This window comes from Hippocampus zosterae, chromosome 7 (genome assembly GCF_025434085.1).
Source record: "Hippocampus zosterae strain Florida chromosome 7, ASM2543408v3, whole genome shotgun sequence".
NCBI classification, from domain to species: domain Eukaryota; kingdom Metazoa; phylum Chordata; class Actinopteri; order Syngnathiformes; family Syngnathidae; genus Hippocampus; species Hippocampus zosterae.
Genome location: NC_067457.1, coordinates 1966681 through 1986648, shown reverse-complemented (window position 1 = coordinate 1986648; position 19968 = coordinate 1966681). Strand labels below are relative to the sequence as shown.

Sequence of the window (19968 nt, the reverse complement as noted above, 5' to 3'; positions counted from 1 at the left end):
TGATGAGGTGGGGGAAAATGCGCGGATCTGTGTGTGGGGAAAGTGGGGGGGGCGGGGTAACAACAATCAAAGACTTGTTTGATGACAAGCTGTTGCGTCTTAATTTTCTTTGCCTAATTGCTAGATCCGACGTGTAGAGCCGGCGGCATGAAGGCCACGCGGTAATTCCCGCCGCATTTGCTTTATTGATAAAAGCGCCGCAAACTTCAAAGCCTCCTTCACAAGTCCCCTCGCTGCGCACTCTTGCAACCAGCAACAGGGTGTCCTGCCGCAACTGCTACTCTTCTTCTCGGCGGGAAATCCATCCGGACGATAAGGATCGCGCGAAGCCGTCGGGCTGCAGCACCAGCCGCTTAAGCTAACGTGCGCGCGCTGGCCAATCTGACATTTGATTTTATGACTCGACTCGACTGATTCATCTACGACCGGGCCAAACATTTGCCGCCGGAGGCGCCGGGATCAGCTGCCGAGTCCTAATTGTCAAATTTAAACAGAGGTGAGGGACCTGGCGAGAAAGCGAGCGGCCCGACGCGCTTGCTTTGCCAAGAAAGTGTATCCCGCCGCTGTCACCCCGCCACAATTAAGATCTAAATGCAGAACGGGAGCGCACGCCGCACCAGATGTTCAGGCGCCGTGTGCAGAAATGAGAAGCGAGGTGTGACGGCAAATATTGCAGGGACGACGCGGTGCGTTCTCAACGTGGAAGGAGAAGGGCGGGCCCAAGTCTGCTTTTCTACAGAGACAAAGCTTCTGGAAATCTTACTTTGACTTCTAATGGGCACAAATCAGATGAATTGGTCAAGAGATCCCATCTCTTAATTTGGCTTTGGTAAGAATAAGATTCATGTCATGAGGTGAAAGCAGGTTCAAGGGCAGAATTTTGCAAAGATTGTCTCGTCTCCCCCACACCGTTGACGTTTTGTTGTTTGAAGCAAAAGTGCGTCGCGTGGTTTCCAAAGTTTTTGCCGGCGCGATTGCTCAGGAAGCTACCCGAGCCGCATACGCCGTCCCGTTTATCACGCCGCTCATCGAGAGCTCGCCGCCGGTTGAAATGACGGCTTCTTATCTGCGCTTCATTTTCTCCTGATTGTCTCCATGATGTATGCAGCCTCTCGTCGTCAGCGCTACAAATCATGCAAATTATTATTCAGATGGGTTGCTAATTGCGAGCCGCCGCATCATTTCTGGCCTATTTAACTCTTAAGAGATCCGAGGGACATTTCATGCCGTTTTTTTTCTTCTTCAAGCCATTGGCTGTGTTGAACAAACTTGACTAGAATTTTGCTGGATTAAGATTTTTTTTTTTATGGTTCTAATTGTCATGTCTGCATTGAACTGAGTGGTGGCTATTGAAAGGCCGTCAGCATCGAGAGTGTCCTTCCGAATTTTGGGCTGAGTCGGCTTGGGAGCGGCCCTTTAGGGACATCACGGGCTTTTCTAATCAGCCGAGACAGGGGTGGAGGCCGGCGGGGTTAATGAGATCGTGCGAGCGCTCCCCCGCTCCCAAACTCCCGTCCAATCAAGTCCGCAAGTCCATCGCAATTCCGACGGCTTTTGACCCACCGCACTCCTTGTAACTTGTTGTTGCGCAGGGGAGCTTCGTGGCCAGCATGACCGCCACGCTGAGGCAGATGGACGACTATCACTACGCACATCTGATCAACACCTTCGGCAAAATACGCAGCGACGTGGTGGTGAGTGCCAGTACGAGTGTACGGAGTCACAAAACAAATGATGCGTGTGTAGATCTAGGCGCGGAATCTTTGCATAGATTGATTGTTTCTCTTGCAGCCATAGCCACATTTCAAAGATGTCTGCAGCGCACAGGATTTTTATTTTATTTATTTTTTTGCCACCTCAAATCTCAGAGAAATGCATCCCTCACTTTACCACTTTGAAGTTTTGTCCTCGTTATCCCTGGGGCAAATAAATGGACATTTTCAGGGCTTTCCATCCCCCCCCCCCCCCCTCCCGACCTCCAAAAGCACTCACGGAGCAGCATGAAATTCAGTCGGCGTCTGTCATGAAGACTCTCCAAAAAGTCTCAGGAAATCATGTCGGAAAAGCCGCTGCAAGTCGTTCCAATTGGCAATTTTAGAGTCAATTTTGACCATTTGCAGCAGTCCTTCAAAAAAATGTACTTGCCATCAAAATTTGGTCTGATTGCTACCAATTTTGTGTATCCGATCCTGGATTGACTTGTTTGTGAGGAACAGATGAAAATTCAGCACCCGAAACATTCAATATGGTTGGTGCAGCTTCCATGCGTAGACCCTCCCAAAAAAAAAAAATCTCAAGAAGCCGTGTCAGAAAAGACACAAGACGCTCAACTTGCAAACATTTTGGGGTTGGTGTTGGCGGAGCATTTCGGCAAAGTTTGCTCATTTGCCGAAGCGATGTCAACTCAATTTCCTCAAGGTCGACGCTTGACCGAAGTTATGAACTTAAATTTCTTTTCCAGGACTTCCTCATGGAAACCTTCATCATGTTTAAAGACCTCATCGGGAAGAACGTGTACCCCTCGGACTGGGTCATAATGAACATGATGCAAAACAAGTAAGTGGCGCGCCGCTGTTGGCCTTGAGAGTACCAATACTGACGTTGCTAAGGAACAGGAGTCAAAAGTGGGTTAGCATAGCTGCGCGTTGTTCTCCCCCCCCAACCCCAGCCCACCCCACACCTCACCCCGATCCCGCCATGCAAATAACATCAACACCAGGCCTCGGCAGCAATGCGGCAATCAGATGAACAGTCGCATGAATTAGAAATGCTAATCGCTCAACTTTCAGTCCTGCCATTTTTCCTGACTTGACTGCTTGTCGTCTTTTATTCATTGCCAACCTGGCCCGGTGCCACCCCGGTTGAAATATAAAACAAACAAAAATATCTGTGCGGTGTATTCAAGCGCCGCTTGTCGGGTGAAGTTAAGGCGAGTCGTCGGAAGGCGCTTGTTTATTTATTTTCTGCTGAGCGGTTGATCTATATTTTAACCGCCGTTCGCCAACCGCCGCTGTCACCTCTTATCGCCTCCGGGTCACACGGGGACGTGAGCGCGACTTTATTTTGCCTTAGTGGCCGCAACTTTCGCTTCAGACGCAATTTTGCCTATTCCCTGGCGTCCTTTAAAAAAAACGAATCCGTCGGGCAAATTTGAACCATCTTTAGCGTGAAGTTTTGACCTTTGATGACAATTGGCCGTTTGTTGTTTTTGTGCAGTTGCCACCCAATTTGAACCAGATATGCACGGCAGGCAGGCGGGCCCCCCCCCACCCCCCCCCCCCCCCCCCCCCCGACTCATACGTGCGTTCTCTTCCGCCATGTACTCTCTTCGATTTGCTTCCCGAACAAGCTACAATGCAGCGTAGCCGTGTCGCCTTGTGCAAAATTACTTCTCGCCGTTCATTAGACAGTCCAAGTGTCCCTTAGGTAACCTCGTGTCTTTGTTTGTTCTCGCGCTTAATTAGCAGACGTCGGCTTAAGCTTCCTCACCGGGATAGGAAGATTGCGCAACATGTTTTTTTATTTTTTTTCTTTCTTTCAACTTTGTACGGCAACATTTGTGTGCCCGTTTTGCCCAGTCGGCCGAAAGTACTCCCTCGCAGGATGGTTTTGATAGTTCACTTGCCGTGCCTCTTTATTGCCGCTGATGTGCTGACTCACAAAGCTACAGTAAGTCGTCGTCTTCTTCATCATCATCATCATCATCATCCTTTTCGTCACGTTCCCCTTTCGTCGTCCATTCGCTTCCCGCAGCACTTCGTTAGCAGATTGGCTTAGAATTGGAATAACGAGCGCAATGAGTTTGCAATGTTGCCACTTGTTACGAAAGGGAATCATTTGAGCTAAATGCAAAGTTTGAGAACGGCGTTGTCACGTCGGCGCGAAAGTAGCGTTGCAAGCGCGTCGATGGCTAAACGCCCGGCGTGTTCATCACGTGGCTGAAATGGAGCTAATCGCCTTAATGAATGGATCTGATAACTAAGCCTGGTGACCTTGCCGTTATCTCTTTGCGCGCAACTTATTTCCTCGCCGGCGTACGACGGACTATAGATGGGGGGGGGGGGGGGGGGGGGGGGGGGGATCATTCTCCAAGTTGCTCCCTGAACTCAATTAGCAAGTATGATCGGCTGATAAATGTTCATTAGCATACGTCGCTGCAAGGGGATGGAAGGTGGTTGTGGAGCGGGCGAAGGGAGGGGGGCCCCGACATACATTGAGGATTCAAAATGGCGGCCATCCATCAGCGATAATGAGGTGATTTCTACGACGGCGGCACATTGATTGAGTGGATTCATCATAACGACGAGGCGTGTGTACTGTATCCAAATGGCTCTTAATGCCGAGGCGCGGCTCCGAAGCTCTCAAGGTTCCTTGCGACTCGACTTATTCGTCGCGCCGTTACCTGGGCGACCGGGACGACTTGAGCTGCGTCTCTAAGTCAACGTAAAGTAAAAATGGACGTCGTCACGCCGTCGTGAAAGTTCCTCTCATCCATTCTCGCGCTCATTTCACTGAGCAACCTGAAATTTAGCAAGTTTGAAAATTTTCATTTCGAAGCGGCTGCACGGCTGAAAAGGTTTGACCGAGGCTCCGTGACGATATTCAGGAAATCTCGAGGCTGCCTTTCAAACGGTCTTTTTGGACCATTTCCATCATCGTGATGGCAAGAGTACACATTCTATTTTCGGCCACCTCATTAGTTGTGTGCATTTTTTTTTTCTTTACACTTTTAATTAATGGCAGGATGTGCTCACGGTGGAACTGTCCTCCACCCCCACCCCGCCCCCCTTCCTTTTTTTTTTCAAGCTAAACATAAAACGAAGTGTATTAAAAGCACATAGCTTTGCCTTAAAGTCCACTTACAAAAAAAGGTCAAATGTGTAACGCGCCTCAAATCCGTGGCAGTTGCAAGACTTTTTAGTTTTCTTCATTCGATGTGGATGTTGCTAATTATTTCTTTTAATCAGCCCCCAAAGTATTAGCTTCTCTTGCTGCCATGTCTATCAACCAGTAGACCCACACACAAAATAAAGTCTCATGAAGCCACGCCTGAAAAAAAACAGAGGAAGTCAACCAAAATGTGTTGCGGGAAAAGTCTCAAAATGAACGTCATGGCGCCCGTTTGCGTTTGTCTATTCTCCTTCCCCAAAAGCACCTTAAACGTCCCGTCTTAATATTTCCCCGCTGGTGAAGGTGCAGCCATTGGAAAGCAATTTTAGCATTAACCCCCGCCGTTAAGTATATCAGCTATATTGGCATGTGCACGCTAGCAGAAAATTGAGTGAGACGTGCACAACGACGGGCTGGTAACAGTCTTGAGCGCTCAGCTGGGCGGGATTTTTATTTTATTTAATTTTTTTGTGGCGTTCCTTGACAGGTGTTAACCTTCGCCAGTTATGATTAAGGTGACACTTAATATGTGTGGCACACCAACGCCAGATATGAATCATGTATCGTGTCAGTATTGGCGTTTGTTCGCGTTCAAGGGCAGTGTTGGGCAACATGAGATGATCCATTTATTGATTATTATTGATTTAATGATCCAACACGGTCGTGTGGTTCAACGGCCATCTTGAAATTCCAACCCATTTTTGAGGGGGTCTCAAGTCTTAGCTGTGTCTAATATAATTTTTATTTTTATTATTTTTTTTGCGGGATGAGCCGTGGCAGGGCAAGGGGTGCGGTAACTAAAGTCTCGCCCGGCCTTTTAAAAGCTCCGCGCCGCTAAAGTTATTAACTTTTAATTGCGGCACATCACAGCGGATTAGTTGGTCGGACGATGTTGTCCCTGCATGCTTTCTCCCGCCCCGCCGTCCTTCTGCTGCGCCGTCTGGATGCCGCGAGCTGCTTCGCTCACTGCACTTGATTCATTTATAGCAAAGGTGGCTGGGAGGGGGGAGATTTATATCAGTCCTTTGAAAAATTTACATTCTTTTCATTTTGGTTTGCTACTTATTTACTTTCCTTACGATACTTCACTTACCGGTATTATAAATTGATCAGATTTTTGTTTTTTTTTTCGTAAAGGTTGTACTTTTAATTTTGCGAGGCACAATGAGTTACCTTGAAAAAAAATTTTATCGGTCACATTCATGATGGAAAAAGTTTGGAAGCGAACATTGGAACTGGGAGAGTGGGGTAGATTTTATTTTATTTTTTTTAATTGACTTGTGCTGATTGGTCAAACTGCCTTGGAGTTCAAAGGGGGGGGGGGGTCCGTTTGACTTTGGATTTGCTCAGTGGGTTGTAACAGGAGCTTTTTAGTTTGTTGGCATTTGCGAGACATGCCACTCACAATCGCTGTTGGCTCTTTTATTTTACAAGGCAAAGTAGTTTCACTGGAAAGTGACCTTTTAAGGCTGCATAAAGGGGAACAAAATGCGATTATAAGTATGTGAGTTGGGTTTTTTTTTTTTTTTTTTTGGAAAGTCCATTTTTGAAAATATCATTTTATGGTGCACCCGCTTATCAGATGTGAGCGCCAAACACTTTTGTGCACCGCTTATCTGCGCAGGGTCTTCCTGCGGGCCATTAATCAGTATGCGGCCGTGCTGAACAAGAAATTTCTGGATCAGACCAACTTTGAACTGCAGGTAAGAGACGAGCTCCTCGGCACCTTGACAAACGCCGTCAATGTCTTGAGTGTTTATTCAAGCCCCCCCCTTCCCCCCCCCCGCTGTTTGTACAAATCCTCCTTTTGCCGCTCTGCCTCACATCTGCTTTGTTTTGTTGGTTTCTTGGATGCGTGAAGCTGTGGAACAACTACTTCCACCTGGCCGTGGCCTTCCTCACGCAGGAGTCGCTGCAGCTGGAGAACTTCTCCAGCGACAAGAGGGCCAAAATCTGCCACAAGTGAGTCGACCCGACCCGGGCCGGGCCGGCGCGCGTGCAGCGGTCACCTTCGGCTCAGTTGCATGACTGCGCTAATGTGAAAATATAAAGCCTGCTCTTCCTCCCCACCCCACCCCCTCTTTTTTTTTTAAATGATTGTATTATCCAGTTTCATTGGAATATTTTGTTCAGAATAACGCAATGAGCTGAGTTGACCCTTTTGAATACCGCTGATGCCTCCAGGTACCAGGACATGCGGCGGCAAATCGGCTTTGAGATCCGGGATATGTGGTACAATCTAGGTAATTTCACAAGCACAATGTTTCACATCGTCCGCGGTTCCCTGACGGCTGTCAAATGGGGAAAATGTACTTGAATGGGCTTTGTGTTGTTGTCCGGAGAGGCGCAAGTAGGAGCTCATTAGAATTCTTGACCTCAGCGCTCCTTAAATGCTCTCATCTTACTCCTTGACCAGAGCTTTTTACCGAATGCCTCTGTTTTCGGTTTGTTTATTTTTCCTTCCGTTTGCCTTGAAATGATGTGTCTCCCAATCCCCAAAAAGGGCCCCACAAGATCAAATTCATCCCTGAGATGGTGGGTCCCATCCTGGAAATGACGCTGGTCCCCGAAATAGAGTTGCGCAAGGCCACCATCGCCATCTTCTTCGACATGATGCAGTGCGAGTTCCACTTCACGTGCAGCTTCCAGAGGGTACGTCACGTCAGGGATTCATTTTTTTTTTTGTAGCCCGCGAAAATGTGTGTATGGTAAATGGCTACCCACTCTTCCAAAAAAGACCCCGAGTGCGCTTGCTTCATCCCGGTTTGATTTGACTGAAAAACAAAAGGAATTTTCATGTATTTATCCGCACAAAGCATGAAGTCATGCCCCAAAAACTGTTGAATTCTTTAAATTCTCTTTAATTACGACTGCATTTTTTTTTTAATAGCATACAATCAAATGCGATCACGAGTGCTATTTTTTCGCATTGAAAGAAAAAAAATATATACGGCGGCTGCGCTCCAATCACACGGGAGTCAAGCGGGCGTCTCAAACAGGAATGTGAGGGATCATAAACGGCGTAGAGCCGCGAGCTGGCTTGTAATTGGGCAAATCTCATTTTGTTGTGTTGCGCCGCGATTATCAACGGTGGCGCCGCGAGCGCCCTAATGTTCTGCCTCGTTACGGCATAAAATGAAGCTTTTCTGCATGAGGGGAATCCACTTTGCGGCGCGCGCGCATTGGCACCTTTGAATTACACGGACCGTTTCAACGTCATAACTCATCCCGCCGCGCCGTTGCAGTTTGAGAACGAGATCATCACCAAGCTGGACCACGAGGTCGAGGGAGGCCGCGGGGACGAGCAGTACAAAGTCCTCTTCCAGAAGATGTAAGTGGGTGTCGGCTGCGTTGCGCCTATAGATGGCGCCGAAAGACTTAACACTCTTTGTGTCTCCAGTTTGCTGGAGCACTGCCGGAAGCACAAGTACTTGGCCAAAAGCGGCGAGAACTTTGTCACCCTGGTGGTGCGTCTGCTGGAGCGTCTGCTGGACTACCGCACCATCATGCACGACGAGAACAAGGAGAACCGCATGAGCTGCACCGTCAACGTGCTGGTCAGTGACACGGGGGGGGATAGACAGACAAACAAACAGATACGTACACTACACGCACGCTTTTTCTTTTCAACGGAAGGGAAAGAAAACGCCGTTTTAAAAAATAAATGCATGCATTGATATGACTGCGAAAGTCCTTTTTTTTTTTGTCGCATGACAAAAAATATAATAATAAAGCAAGGAAACGTGATCGTTTCAATGCATTTCCAAAATAAAATCATAAGCCTAGGAATGTGTATGTATGAAAATGTATGACTATGTATCAAGTTAGTATGAATTTTTTAAAAAATGCATTTCAAGTTTTTGCCCGATGGTGTCCTTTCCCTCCACAGAACTTTTACAAGGAGATTGACCGAGAGGAGATGTACATCAGGTAAGCGCTTCCGGCTTTGATGACACACTTGTGATTTTTCAAAACTAGATATATAATGTACAAGTATCCATAGAGATATAAATATATTTTCTTCTTCTTCTTCCCAAAGGTATTTGTACAAGCTGTGCGACCTCCACAAGGAGTGCGACAACTACACGGAGGCGGCTTACACGCTGCTGCTGCATGCCAAGCTACTGAAGGTACATGTTTTGAAAAATAAAAAATATATATATATTTAAAAAAAAAAAACATTTTTCTTATGAGGGGAAAAAATGGACTGGGCCCACTTTAGCTCTCAGCGGATCATTTGTGGCCGCGCGGATGGAGAGGTCAGCCGCGGATCAGCAGAAATCCTTTTAGCATGTAAATGGCGCACTCCGGCTGTCGGCGAATCAATACGCAGCAGCGAAATGGATCGCATTTGTTCTCGGGTTGGAAGCAGTCGAACATGGCCACCATTCGCTTGCCTTGATGATGAAACAATTGTTCCCCCCCACCCCACCCCCCCAGTGGTCTGACGAGCCGTGCGCCGCCCACCTGACCCAGCGCGACGGCTACCAGGCCGCCACCCAAGGCCAACTGAAGGACCAGCTCTACCAGCAGATTATCAATTACTTCGACAAGGGCAAGGTGAACTGCGCAAACGCACACACTTGGTTGATCGGAATGCGGCGTGTGATCATTTTAGATTGTTTTTTTTTCTTGCAAATGGACGTGTGTGTGTTTGTTTGTTTTGCAGATGTGGGAGGAAGCCATCATTCTGGGGAAGGAACTCGCCGAGCAGTACGAAAATGAAATGTTTGACTTTGAGCAGCTTAGCGCATCTCTGGTACATTTTTTTTCATTTCTTTTGAATAAAATTGCCCGAATATGGTTGTACCTTGACTCTGGGGGGGTGCGGGAAAGGAGTTGAGACAACCGCAAACATGAGCTTTGGTGACGGAACGTTTGACATCCGCTTGCAGCGTAAGCAGGCGCAGTTTTACGAGAACATCGTCAAGGTGATCCGGCCCAAACCCGACTACTTCGCCGTGGGCTACTACGGCGTCGGCTTCCCGTCATTCCTGCGGGTGAGTTCATGAGAATTGATGTCGGTTAGTGTTTTTATTTTTGTGTGTATACATGTCTTTTTTTGGACTCGTTATTATTCCACAGACGTTCGCTGGCCCGATCGCTTCACTCCGTCTTTGTGATATTGCTCGTGCACGCCATTTTTTTGTCCTCTTATCTCCAGAGTTCTGGTGACTTTAGTGAAAGCGGCGATGTCACACACAAAATAAAGAAAAAGTCCCCAAGCGTTGGTGAAGGTCCACTTTGAAGAGCGATTCTTCTTGTGTCGCGCTTTGATTCTTTTCATGTGTCCTCACAGACGGCAAATTGCGCCCCTCTCAACTCGGGCTCTGTGGAAACGTCTTTTTTTTTTGTCTCGCTTTCGCCTCTTCGCTCCTTCCTCCCTCACGGTAGCTTTTTGACCTTGTCGGAAAAGTAATCGCCGCCGCCGATCGTCTCCGTGAAGGTCGTCCTCGTCCGGCTGACGAGTCGCTGATGCTCCCGTACAGTACCGAAAATGAAGTTGGCGAATAGAATAGTGAAAGTGACGTTCAAATTGTTACCAGAATAAAATCGGTAATGTAACCGGGATGAATATTTTCAATTCAAGTCCACAGCAGGAGCGACGTTGAAGTGACATAATTGTTGTCATCATAAATCAACATCGATCAAAGTGGTCATGTCACCAAAATGAAACCGAAAGGAACGGGAATGACGTTTATTTTCACGCCATATCCTCGTGTCGCAAGGTTATGTGACGGCCTTGTCTCCCCCCCCCCCCCCCCCACCCCAGAACAAAATGTTCATCTACCGCGGCAAGGAGTACGAGCGCTGGGAGGACTTTGAGGCCCGCCTCCTCACGCAGTTCCCCAACGCCGAGAAGATGAAGACCACCACGCCGCCCAGCGAGGACATCAAGAATTCCCACGGGCAATGTATCCACCATCTAGCCAACTCATCCGTTCAATTGTTCCCCCCCCCCCCCCCCCAAAAAAAATATTTCCTTAATGTGTCTGCGTGAAGACGTGCAGTGTTTCACGGTGAAACCCATCCTGGATTTACCCGCCAAGTTCCAGAACAAGCCCGTGGCCGAACAAATCCTCAGGTGGGCGGCGACGTCAAGAACGTGTTTTTGTAACAAAGCTCATTGAGGCGCAGGCTTGATTTTTATTTCAAAAGGTCAAATTAATATTTTTATTAATTATTATTAAGATTTTAAATGAGTCATTTATTTGCCTGAATGTCATCCTCTGATGACATTAAAGACCAAATGACCCCCCCCCCCCCCCCCCCTAGATATGTATTGTTGAAGGTGGCCCTTTTGCCCGCGTCGCTGAGGCGTATAAATTCCCTCACATGCGCGTGCCGGCGAATGCATCGGTGGGCATAATTAAAAGGGGATGTTTACCCCCCCCGTGGAAACCTTTCTGCAAATACACCTGGACCGCAGCTTTTATCGCGCAGCTGCAGGGCCGCCCGCCCCTTCGGTCGCCTTATTTGCTCGCCGCCTGATTAGGATGCGCCGACCCCGCTCTCGGTCACGACAGCGGCCGGCGTTCCGAAAGCGAGTGTCTCTGACCTGCCTTTGACCAAAGTGCCTCCTGGCCCGAATCTGGCCGGCGGTCCGTTAAATTTGCTCCGTTAAATAATCGGTTTATTAGATGAAGAAATTCACGCCGCGCTTTCCCGCATCACTCCGGTTCGTCGGTAATGTGATTAAAAGGCGCGGAGACGGCCAAGAAGGCCTCAGTCATCTGATGCGCACCTCCCGCCCCCCAGCGTGAGAGACCTCGTGTCATTGGTGAATCATTTGCTCTTCTGTCTCTCTTCCAAAGCTTCTACACGGTAAATGAAGTCCATAAATTCCAGTATTCCAGACCGGTGAGAAAAGGCGAAAAGGATCCGGACAACGAGTTTGCCGTAAGTCATTGAATCGGTTCAATTCTCACTTTGGTGTTGTTGAGAGTTGCAGGCGCAGTCAACTTGCCGTCCGTTTTGGTTTTGTTTGTGTTTTTCAGAACATGTGGATCGAGAGGACCACGTACACGACGGCTTATAAGCTGCCGGGCATCCTGCGCTGGTTCGAAGTCAAGTCGGTGTGCACGGTGAGTAGTGGCTCGTCCCGGGCGCCACCTGCTAATCTGATGACGATGTTCAGGCCCGCCCATCGATTGGTCGCCATTAAGCGATTTGGACGGCCGTATTGACGCCATCACGAGGCGCTGGATGCATCCCCTCGCTGTCAGAAAAAATGATTCGGCTGCCTCTTTTTTTTTTTTTTTTTTTTTAATTTTTTTTTTTTTTTTTTTTTTATTATGCTCGCTTACGGAAAGCGTAGCGACCAACGCCACTACGATAGAAGCGCTGGCTTCTGTTTTGCTCTCTCAAGGCACGGCCTTTGTTTTTGTTGAACATTTCCAACCCCCCCCAAAAAAAAAGATTTCAAAATTGTATTTATTTTTTTTTTCAAGTGCAAATAAAGTAAATGGCAACGTCACTCGCCCCGTCAGTCCCCTGATCCGTTTGCGTGCGCTCAGGATGAAATCAGCCCCCTGGAGAACGCCATGGAGACCATGCAGCTGGCCAACGACAAGATCAGCAGCATGGTGCAGAAGCACCTCAACGACCCCAACCTTCCCATCAACCCCCTCTCCATGCTGCTCAACGGCATCGTGGACCCCGCCGTCATGGGGGCTTCGCCAACTACGAGAAGGTAGGCGTGACTCATTATTTTCTTCTTTGCCTACTTGCAGCTCTCGTTACCCGATTATTGACATTGTCGGGCTTCTCCTCCACATGATCAAAAATGTGAACCAAATTGCTGAGTGCGTCCTTCCCCCGCAGGCCTTCTTCAACGACAAGTACACGCACGAACACCCGGAAGATCTGGACAAGATGGACAAGCTCAAGGACCTCATCGCCTGGCAGGTGCAATAAACAAATAAAATATGGAGAACGTCACTTTGAATAACCGAGGACCGAGTATGGTTTGGAAATGGTCGCCACTTTGATTTTCAAAGTCTCAACCAAATTCGGGCCTTGCGCTGAAAGCTCTTCAACCACGAGCGAGTGAGCGCTTGTCCGTCCGCACGCTCCGCAAATAGCCGGCGCCTTCCTCTGCACACGCAGCGCGTTGCCATGCCGCCGCTCAGACGCGCTCAATCATCGTCCGTCATGCTCGCCCGGCTCTATAAAAAGGCCGCCGACGGGAATCCTGCCACGCATCTTTGTGTCTCCCGCTTCTCACGCCGCCTCCGCCGTGTATTCGTCTCATCCTTCTCAGGACAGCGTTGAGCTGTCCGAATCGTGACGAGGGTGATGACGAATGCATACGGTATGTATTACTTTGAAACATGGCCGAATGACGTTGCATGTTGCGCAGATCCCGCACCTGGCCGAGGGCGTGCGCATCCACGGCGAGAAGGTGACGGAGGCGCTGAGGCCTTTCCACGAGCGCCTGGAGGCCTGCTTCAAGCAGCTCAAGGAGAAGGTGGAGAAACAGTACGGCGTCAAGACGCTGGTGAGAATGGACAATTTGAATAGCTCTGCATCATTTCAAGTGCAAAGGGTGTCAGATGAGCTGGAAAATACAAAAAGACCACAGCGCCACCCTCTGGCAGAGTGGGACAGCTACAACGAAAATCACCCAGGGTCCAAAGTCTTATTTATTCGTGGAAATTTTTAAATTAGCCTATTTTCAACAAGCAAAATACTCTTGTGTTTGAATACTTGAATACTCTTTTTTTCTGCTTATTCATGTATAAATATGACAATGAATCTCAATGCTTGTTGTCTTTTTATGAACGGCGATGGCCTCCCCAGCCGGCGGCGGACGAGCGTCGCGGTTCTCGACCTCACTCGATGATTCGCTCCTTCACCATGCCGTCGTCGCAGCGGCCACTGTCCGTGGCCTCCGTCACCTCCGTCTCCTCGGACAACCCGCCCTCCAGGCCGGGATCCGACGGGTAACTAGCTCCAAAGTACCGGCGAGCCGACGTGGATTCTCAAAAGTCAATTCCTCGGTCGGCGCGCCAATCATTCATTGCGCATACCAGGAGGTTCAATTCAATGTGCGCCTTGTCCACATGGGGGCAGTATAACGCGGACGTACGCATATACTATACAAGGAGCTCAGTAAGCCGCAGTAACATTTGTCATTGTTTCCCGAGGATAAAAAATGTGCCCGTCCAAATGTGTTAATCAGCCTCTTTTTTTTCGCTCCCAAGTGCAGTCCCAGAAGAAAATGGCTTGTGATGGTTCTTTTCATCTTTTGCGTTGTTCCAGTTTTGCCCTGGAGCCTCTGCTCCCCAAGAAGCTGCACACCAAGTCCCAAGACAAGCTGGACCGCGACGAACCCGAGCGCGAGCGTCGGGACAAGAAGAAGGAGAAGCGCAACAGCAAGCACCAGGAGATCTTCGACAAGGAGATGAAGACCACCGAGATCCCGCTGCAGCCCGCCGAGGCCGTCATACTTTCCGAGACGGTACGGAGCGGGTCCTGGAGGACAAATGGTCCGTTTCTCAATCCCCCGATGCATTTTCTGTTCTTGCAGATCAGCCCGCTGAGGCCCCAGAGGCCCAGGAGTCAGGTGCTGAGCCAGATCGTCGGGGACCGTCGCCTGTCCGTGTCGCCGGGACCGCCGGCCACCTCGTCGTCCAACTCATCCTCCTCGTCTTCCTCGCCGGGACCGCCGCCCATCACGCCCCGAAGCAAACTCTCCTTCAGTCTGCACAGTGAGTTGTATTGTTACAAGTCACGATCAACACAGATGGCTTCAGACTATACATAGATGGGGGGGGGGGGGGAATGAAAAATTGAGCTCCCGTGTTTTCTGGTCAGGCGTGGATCTGAATGGGGTTGCCTGCGGCGACAAGGTGGACGTCCCGCCTCCGCTTCCCGTCAAAGGCAGCACGGCCGATTACGGCAACCTGCTGGATAATCAAGACGTGAGCGCCCCAACCGCCACCACGCCGCCGCATCAGCGGGTACGTACGAGTTCAAACGCAAAATCACAAACACCTCCATTATTTTTGTTTTTCTTCTACCCCGAGGCCCAAACGTTCTTTCGTGACATTCTACGTTCACGTTATGAAATGAAGAAGCTAATTTGGAGAAACGTGTGAGCGTTGTCAATTAGCTGCTTTGTGCTCATGAGGCTTGTGTTTTTAGCATTTACCGCCGCCGCTCCCCAGCAAGACGCCGCCGCCCCCTCCACCCAAGACTACCAGGAAGCAGACATCCATCGATTCGGAAATTGTACAGTAAGCGTAAAGACGCAGACGACCGAGACCGCCACAAAAAAAATGCGGGCCGCTGCCCCTTAAGACAGACACACACACAGAAACACTCGAAGACACACACGTTCCTGGCACTCCTCACCCAACGCTGACAAGATGAATACCTCATTGCAGACCTTTTGAGTTTTTACCCTTCAAGTCATCGAGACATCCATCAACTAGAATGTCCCACTATGTATGTACAGAGGTTTGTATATATGATTTTTATTTTCTGTTTTGTACGTGATTGTTTGTATTAACGCATGATTAGATCACACGAGGCATTTTTACAACTCGAGAAACAAAGCAACCCCCAAAAAAAAAAAAAGGCTTTCGAGTGACTTTACTGGTGAAAAGTTTGGCGTGCGTAAAGCGGTTGACTAAACACGCGTCTGATTTTCCATCATGAACCGCTCCAAGTTCACTACTGACAACGCTTCTGAATAAACATTCACCGTGTATGGATTTTTCAAGCAAAAACATGTTTGCCGCCTCCTTATTTTCACCACTCACTTAACAGCAGTTGGTACTCATTTCATTTTTTTCCCCCAGTTTTTATATTTGTGACATGGGCGTCTTCCAGCGATATTTTCTTCAGTTGTTTTCCTCGGGTGCCTCGAGACATGGAGCGACCTGACTTCGTTTTTCAAGATACGCTGACTCAAATTAATGCAGAATGGGAAACGCCAGAGCCAGGCAGGAATTCAAACAAGCAAAATGGTCCAATTAATTAATATAATAGGGCAAGTCTCTATAATTTTGAATTTATCGTGACGTTTTATGGAGAGGGAGAGAGAAATTAGCATTAATGTTATCATCTAATTGTACTTTATTGGCGCTGTAACTAAGCAGAGAAGTTGCACCAAATCCCAATTGTGTGAAATACAGCCCAATTTGTACAACGTGGTTTTTTTTTCTATTTTATTTCGCACGTTTCTTTGATGGTGACGTTATTATAATGGCTCCACTTTGGCGACGAGGCGCAGTAAGGAAGAAAAAAAAACCGGACTAAACGTGAGGCTCCCTGTGCTAAATGGAGATGGTATCGTCATCAAATGGAGATGGTATCGGTGCTCATTCAAAGGCAGATTGGGCCCGATTGAAAAAAGAGGAGGTGTGACCGACCCCCTTTCAGAAAAGAAAAAAAAAAATCTCCCCGGGAGCTCCACCTGGCCCCTTGCCCATAAATACGCCCCCCTCGCCGGGATGGGAGTTCACTTGAGTCGGGAGCGCTTCGAAGGTGGTTGTTTCGCGTGGGATAATGAACGCCTTTGGACCGCAGCAAGCCTCCAGCCAGCAGAGCAGCAGCGGCCACCCCGCGCACGACCTCCTGGACATGGCCGTGTACTGTGACAACTACGGCGTCTACCAGCACCAAAACCTCCACCATCTCCATCACCCCCAGAGACCCCCCAACCACCCCTCCGGCTACGGCTTGAGCGACTACGCCGCCCCGCCCACTAACCCCTACCTGTGGCTCAACAACTCCCCGGCCTCGACCTACCTGCCCGCCGGCGGAGGAGGAGGAGGGGGCGGCGGCGGCAGTGGGGGCTCCACTTTTTTGCAGTCGGCTGGCTACGGCTCCGGCGGCCAGCGGCAGCTCCTGGCGGCACCGGGCGCCGACCTGGGCTGGTTGTCCATCTCCAGCCAGCAGGAGCTCTTCAAGATGGTCCGGCCTCCGTACTCGTACTCGGCCTTGATCGCCATGGCCATCCAAAACGCGCAGGACAAGAAGTTGACCCTGAGTCAGATCTACCAGTACGTCGCCGAAAACTTTCCTTTTTACAAGAAGAGCAAAGCCGGCTGGCAGAACTCCATCCGACACAATTTGTCGCTCAACGACTGCTTCAAGAAAGTGGCCCGGGACGAGGACGACCCCGGTGAGTGCCGCTCACGTTTTCACGCGTTTATTGACACCCTAAAAAGTGGCCCGAAAACACACGACGTATATGTTGAAAGTTACGGGTTTACAAAATGCTCTCATGTTAGAATGAACGACTACGCGCAGCTTATTTCAGTTTTCCAATCAATATTGAAAACGCGGATAAAAAAAATCAGCAATTCCGTTTCCTTTTCTCCTCCCAGGCAAGGGCAACTATTGGACGCTGGACCCCAACTGCGAAAAAATGTTCGACAACGGCAACTTTCGGCGCAAACGGAAGAGGCGAGCCGAGATGAGCACAGCGGCCGACAAGCCGGACTCGCTCGCCCGGCACAAGCTCTCGGACACGTCCAGCTTGCTGAGCTCGTCCCCGCCCAGCCTGCGCGGTTCGCCGGCCTCCACGGAGCCGCGTTCGTCGCCGCCCGACTCGGCCGACCACAGCCCGTGCTTTGCCGGCTTCGTGGCTGGCGTCAACACGCTGCTGACGACCGGAGCAGAGGCCTCCTCTCGGGCCCCGGAACGGGACTTTGGCACGGAGTCGTCCCAAGGTCGCGAGGGCACGCCCGGACTGGGTTCCTACTCGCCCTCCTTAATTTCTGACAGCAGAATGAACTACTACAACCTCAGTAATCATTTCACTGTCAACAACCTCATGTACAGCCGGGAAGGGACGGAGGTTTAACGCGGACCCATCTGAACACGGGACTATAATTATGTACAGTCTATTGCGTGGAGGAAAAAAGAAAACAAAAAGTCCACAATGGTGTTGAGAAATCACACCTTTGAAGTCAAACACTTGTCCTGTTGAAGGAGAAAAAAAAATGTACGCACATTATTTTTTTATAAGAAAAGTGACTTGTATTTTGTTTTATTTAAACTCACATTGATGTTTGAATAAAATCCTTTTTTTTATTAGACTATGTGCTTCCCAGTGTTGTCTGCATTTGCAATTCTCATTTTTAAAAATTCTTCTCATTATTCACCTTCTCCCTTTTTATGCCCAGCCCAAATAAAGCCCCCTTTCAAAAGCCCCCAAAATCCTGCCAGGTTGTCTACAGTCAAGTGGCTGTAAGTCATCAAAGTGTGTAAAACGGAGACATTTTCCGCCTGTCACCCCCAATTTGAGCGCCACCCCACCCAACCCCGGCCCGGTTCACAAGTTCAGCGTTTTTGTTTCCAGCTCGTTTCACGTGGACCTAGGGAGGAATATTTGTACCTGTCCCCCCCCCACCCAGCTGTTCCCGAACATCACGGGTGAAGCCTGCTCACTCCTTCATGGAAGAGCGTCCGACAATGCGGAATCAAAGGCGAGCGAAATGGAGGAACCGCTTCTTGTCGGCGGGATAATTGAGTGCAGTGAGGCGCTGCGTGAAAAGGAGAATGAATTGAGAAGCACAATGACCGCTTGGCATCGGGAACGCTCCCCTCCTGGGCTCCGATGAAAATATTGCCATCTGAAGATGTGGGAACAAACCATCCAGGCCCTCGCACCCCCCCCCCCATCCCGGGGACACCTTTTGTGCCATTATCTGGGAACAAAGCGCAATGTTGGGCAACTTTCCAAAGTTTGCACCCTGAAAATTTTTATTTCCGCCTGCTCTCCTCTTCATCGCATGGTTTCACTTTAATGTCCTAGTAAAGTGAAATTACTATCTTGTAAATTTGACACAGCACAAAGGTTGTTAGCAACCCTGCCAAAATAGGAGTTTAAAAAATAGAGAGCGAGCCTTTAAAATTGTGAAAAGTCAAGCAGACCTTGCGGGCATGTCCGCTGCAGAGAATGTCGCTGGGCTTTTTCAAGCTGCAACAATGAGGCGCTCTAAACCGGCCACAGCAACACCAAACCCCGTCCATACTGTGGCTGTCATGCCGAGAGGCTATTTTTAGAACATATTCCAACTTGCTCATTTGCATTCTCTCTGATGTCAGCGTATGCACGGCTGACAACGAGTTTCTCGAAAGCAGTCGCGCCAGTGCAAAGCCCCGCGGGGTCCACATACTGGTTGTCAAGTTGGCCTTTAAAAAAAACAAAGCATTTCACATCGCCTCGTCTTTTCTGTGTGAGATGCACACACTCATGGTCAACAACAAGGCACTCTAAAGCAGCCATGACTACCCAAAAAAAATCCACCCTCCACTTGTCTAGTGTTCCTCTGTGACTTGGGCATACTCATTGCAAACAACGGTGCACTCTAAAGAGCCTATTTGAAGGCCAAATGCACGTATCCGACGACATTGAAGTGGTCTCTGGCCGCACGCGGTAAGCGGTACATGTGGTGCGTTGAAGACATGATGACAGGTTCAGGAGCAGGGAAGATCTGTAATATATGTATGACTGCAGGGGGTAGGCGCGGGAGGGGCCGGGTGTCTGCGTGAGTGACAGGTGAGGAGAATGCCCATCAAAGTGCGTGACCCGATTGGGTTTCATCACTTTGCTTCATCCGAGGACTGGAAAATGGATGTATCAGCAGGACATGCACATTTTCTGATGTGTTTATAGGCACTTCAGTTACTGGCAATGGACCCTTTGATGTGGGTGGGGGTGAGGGGGCAGCTAATATCAATTCATACATTAAATCCATTTTTGATTGATGAAAAAAAAGATTAAAAACATCACATTCACAACAATAAATACTCCCCCAAAGTTTTTTGAAGTTGTCACCCCCTCACCCCTGTCCTGAGTATAATTGTTTTTCTGTTAACACACGCACACATTAGGGAATCGTCGGGGGGGTGCGAGAGGACCTTTTGGGGAAGGGTGGAGGGGGTTCGGTGGTGACAGCGCACAGCTTGAAGCACCTGCACTCTGTCATTGCCTGCTCGTCGCAGACAGGAAGTGGTGACAGATGACACAGGAAGTAGCTCCGCACTGGAGTGAGTTGTGGGGTGGTCGCTGTGGGTTCCTAGCCGGAAATCTTGTTGGTGTTGGGGGGGGGGGGA

The 19968-nt window shown here is 49.2% G+C and overlaps 2 protein-coding genes across 2 annotated transcripts in view; both read left to right on the top strand.

Annotated features, from left to right (window-relative positions):
- The window catches only part of dock1 (dedicator of cytokinesis 1), a 50860-nt gene extending 35402 nt beyond the window's left edge, over nucleotides 1–15458 (top strand). Inside the window, 26 exon segments of the mRNA XM_052070767.1 lie at nucleotides 1593–1694; nucleotides 2462–2556; nucleotides 6515–6593; nucleotides 6752–6852; nucleotides 7075–7133; nucleotides 7394–7542; nucleotides 8136–8221; nucleotides 8291–8447; nucleotides 8780–8820; nucleotides 8930–9020; nucleotides 9331–9450; nucleotides 9560–9649; nucleotides 9786–9890; nucleotides 10664–10805; nucleotides 10894–10975; nucleotides 11706–11790; nucleotides 11889–11975; nucleotides 12408–12555; nucleotides 12558–12583; nucleotides 12715–12798; nucleotides 13253–13390; nucleotides 13693–13835; nucleotides 14155–14353; nucleotides 14423–14603; nucleotides 14710–14855; nucleotides 15040–15458. Of these exon segments, the coding sequence (XP_051926727.1) occupies nucleotides 1593–1694; nucleotides 2462–2556; nucleotides 6515–6593; nucleotides 6752–6852; nucleotides 7075–7133; nucleotides 7394–7542; nucleotides 8136–8221; nucleotides 8291–8447; nucleotides 8780–8820; nucleotides 8930–9020; nucleotides 9331–9450; nucleotides 9560–9649; nucleotides 9786–9890; nucleotides 10664–10805; nucleotides 10894–10975; nucleotides 11706–11790; nucleotides 11889–11975; nucleotides 12408–12555; nucleotides 12558–12583; nucleotides 12715–12798; nucleotides 13253–13390; nucleotides 13693–13835; nucleotides 14155–14353; nucleotides 14423–14603; nucleotides 14710–14855; nucleotides 15040–15135 (2832 nt within the window). The 3' untranslated portion in view covers nucleotides 15136–15458.
- A 153-nt stretch (nucleotides 15459–15611) lies between these two features.
- On the top strand, nucleotides 15612–17903 carry foxi1 (forkhead box i1). Its single transcript, XM_052070867.1, has 2 exons — nucleotides 15612–17026; nucleotides 17232–17903. Exons 1-2 carry the CDS (start codon nucleotides 16408–16410, stop codon nucleotides 17708–17710), a joined length of 1098 nt encoding a protein of 365 aa, XP_051926827.1. The 5' UTR covers nucleotides 15612–16407; the 3' UTR covers nucleotides 17711–17903.
- The last annotated feature ends 2065 nt before the right edge of the window (nucleotides 17904–19968 follow it).

Excerpts from the sequence above, each read along its gene's own strand:
- foxi1 (XM_052070867.1), top strand. The coding sequence starts at position 16,408 with ATGAACGCCTTTGGACCGCAGCAAGCCTCCAGCCAGCAGAGCAGCAGC. Across the intron at positions 17,027-17,231 it reads CCGGGACGAGGACGACCCCG|GCAAGGGCAACTATTGGACG; the intron begins GTGAGTGCCGCT and ends TTCTCCTCCCAG.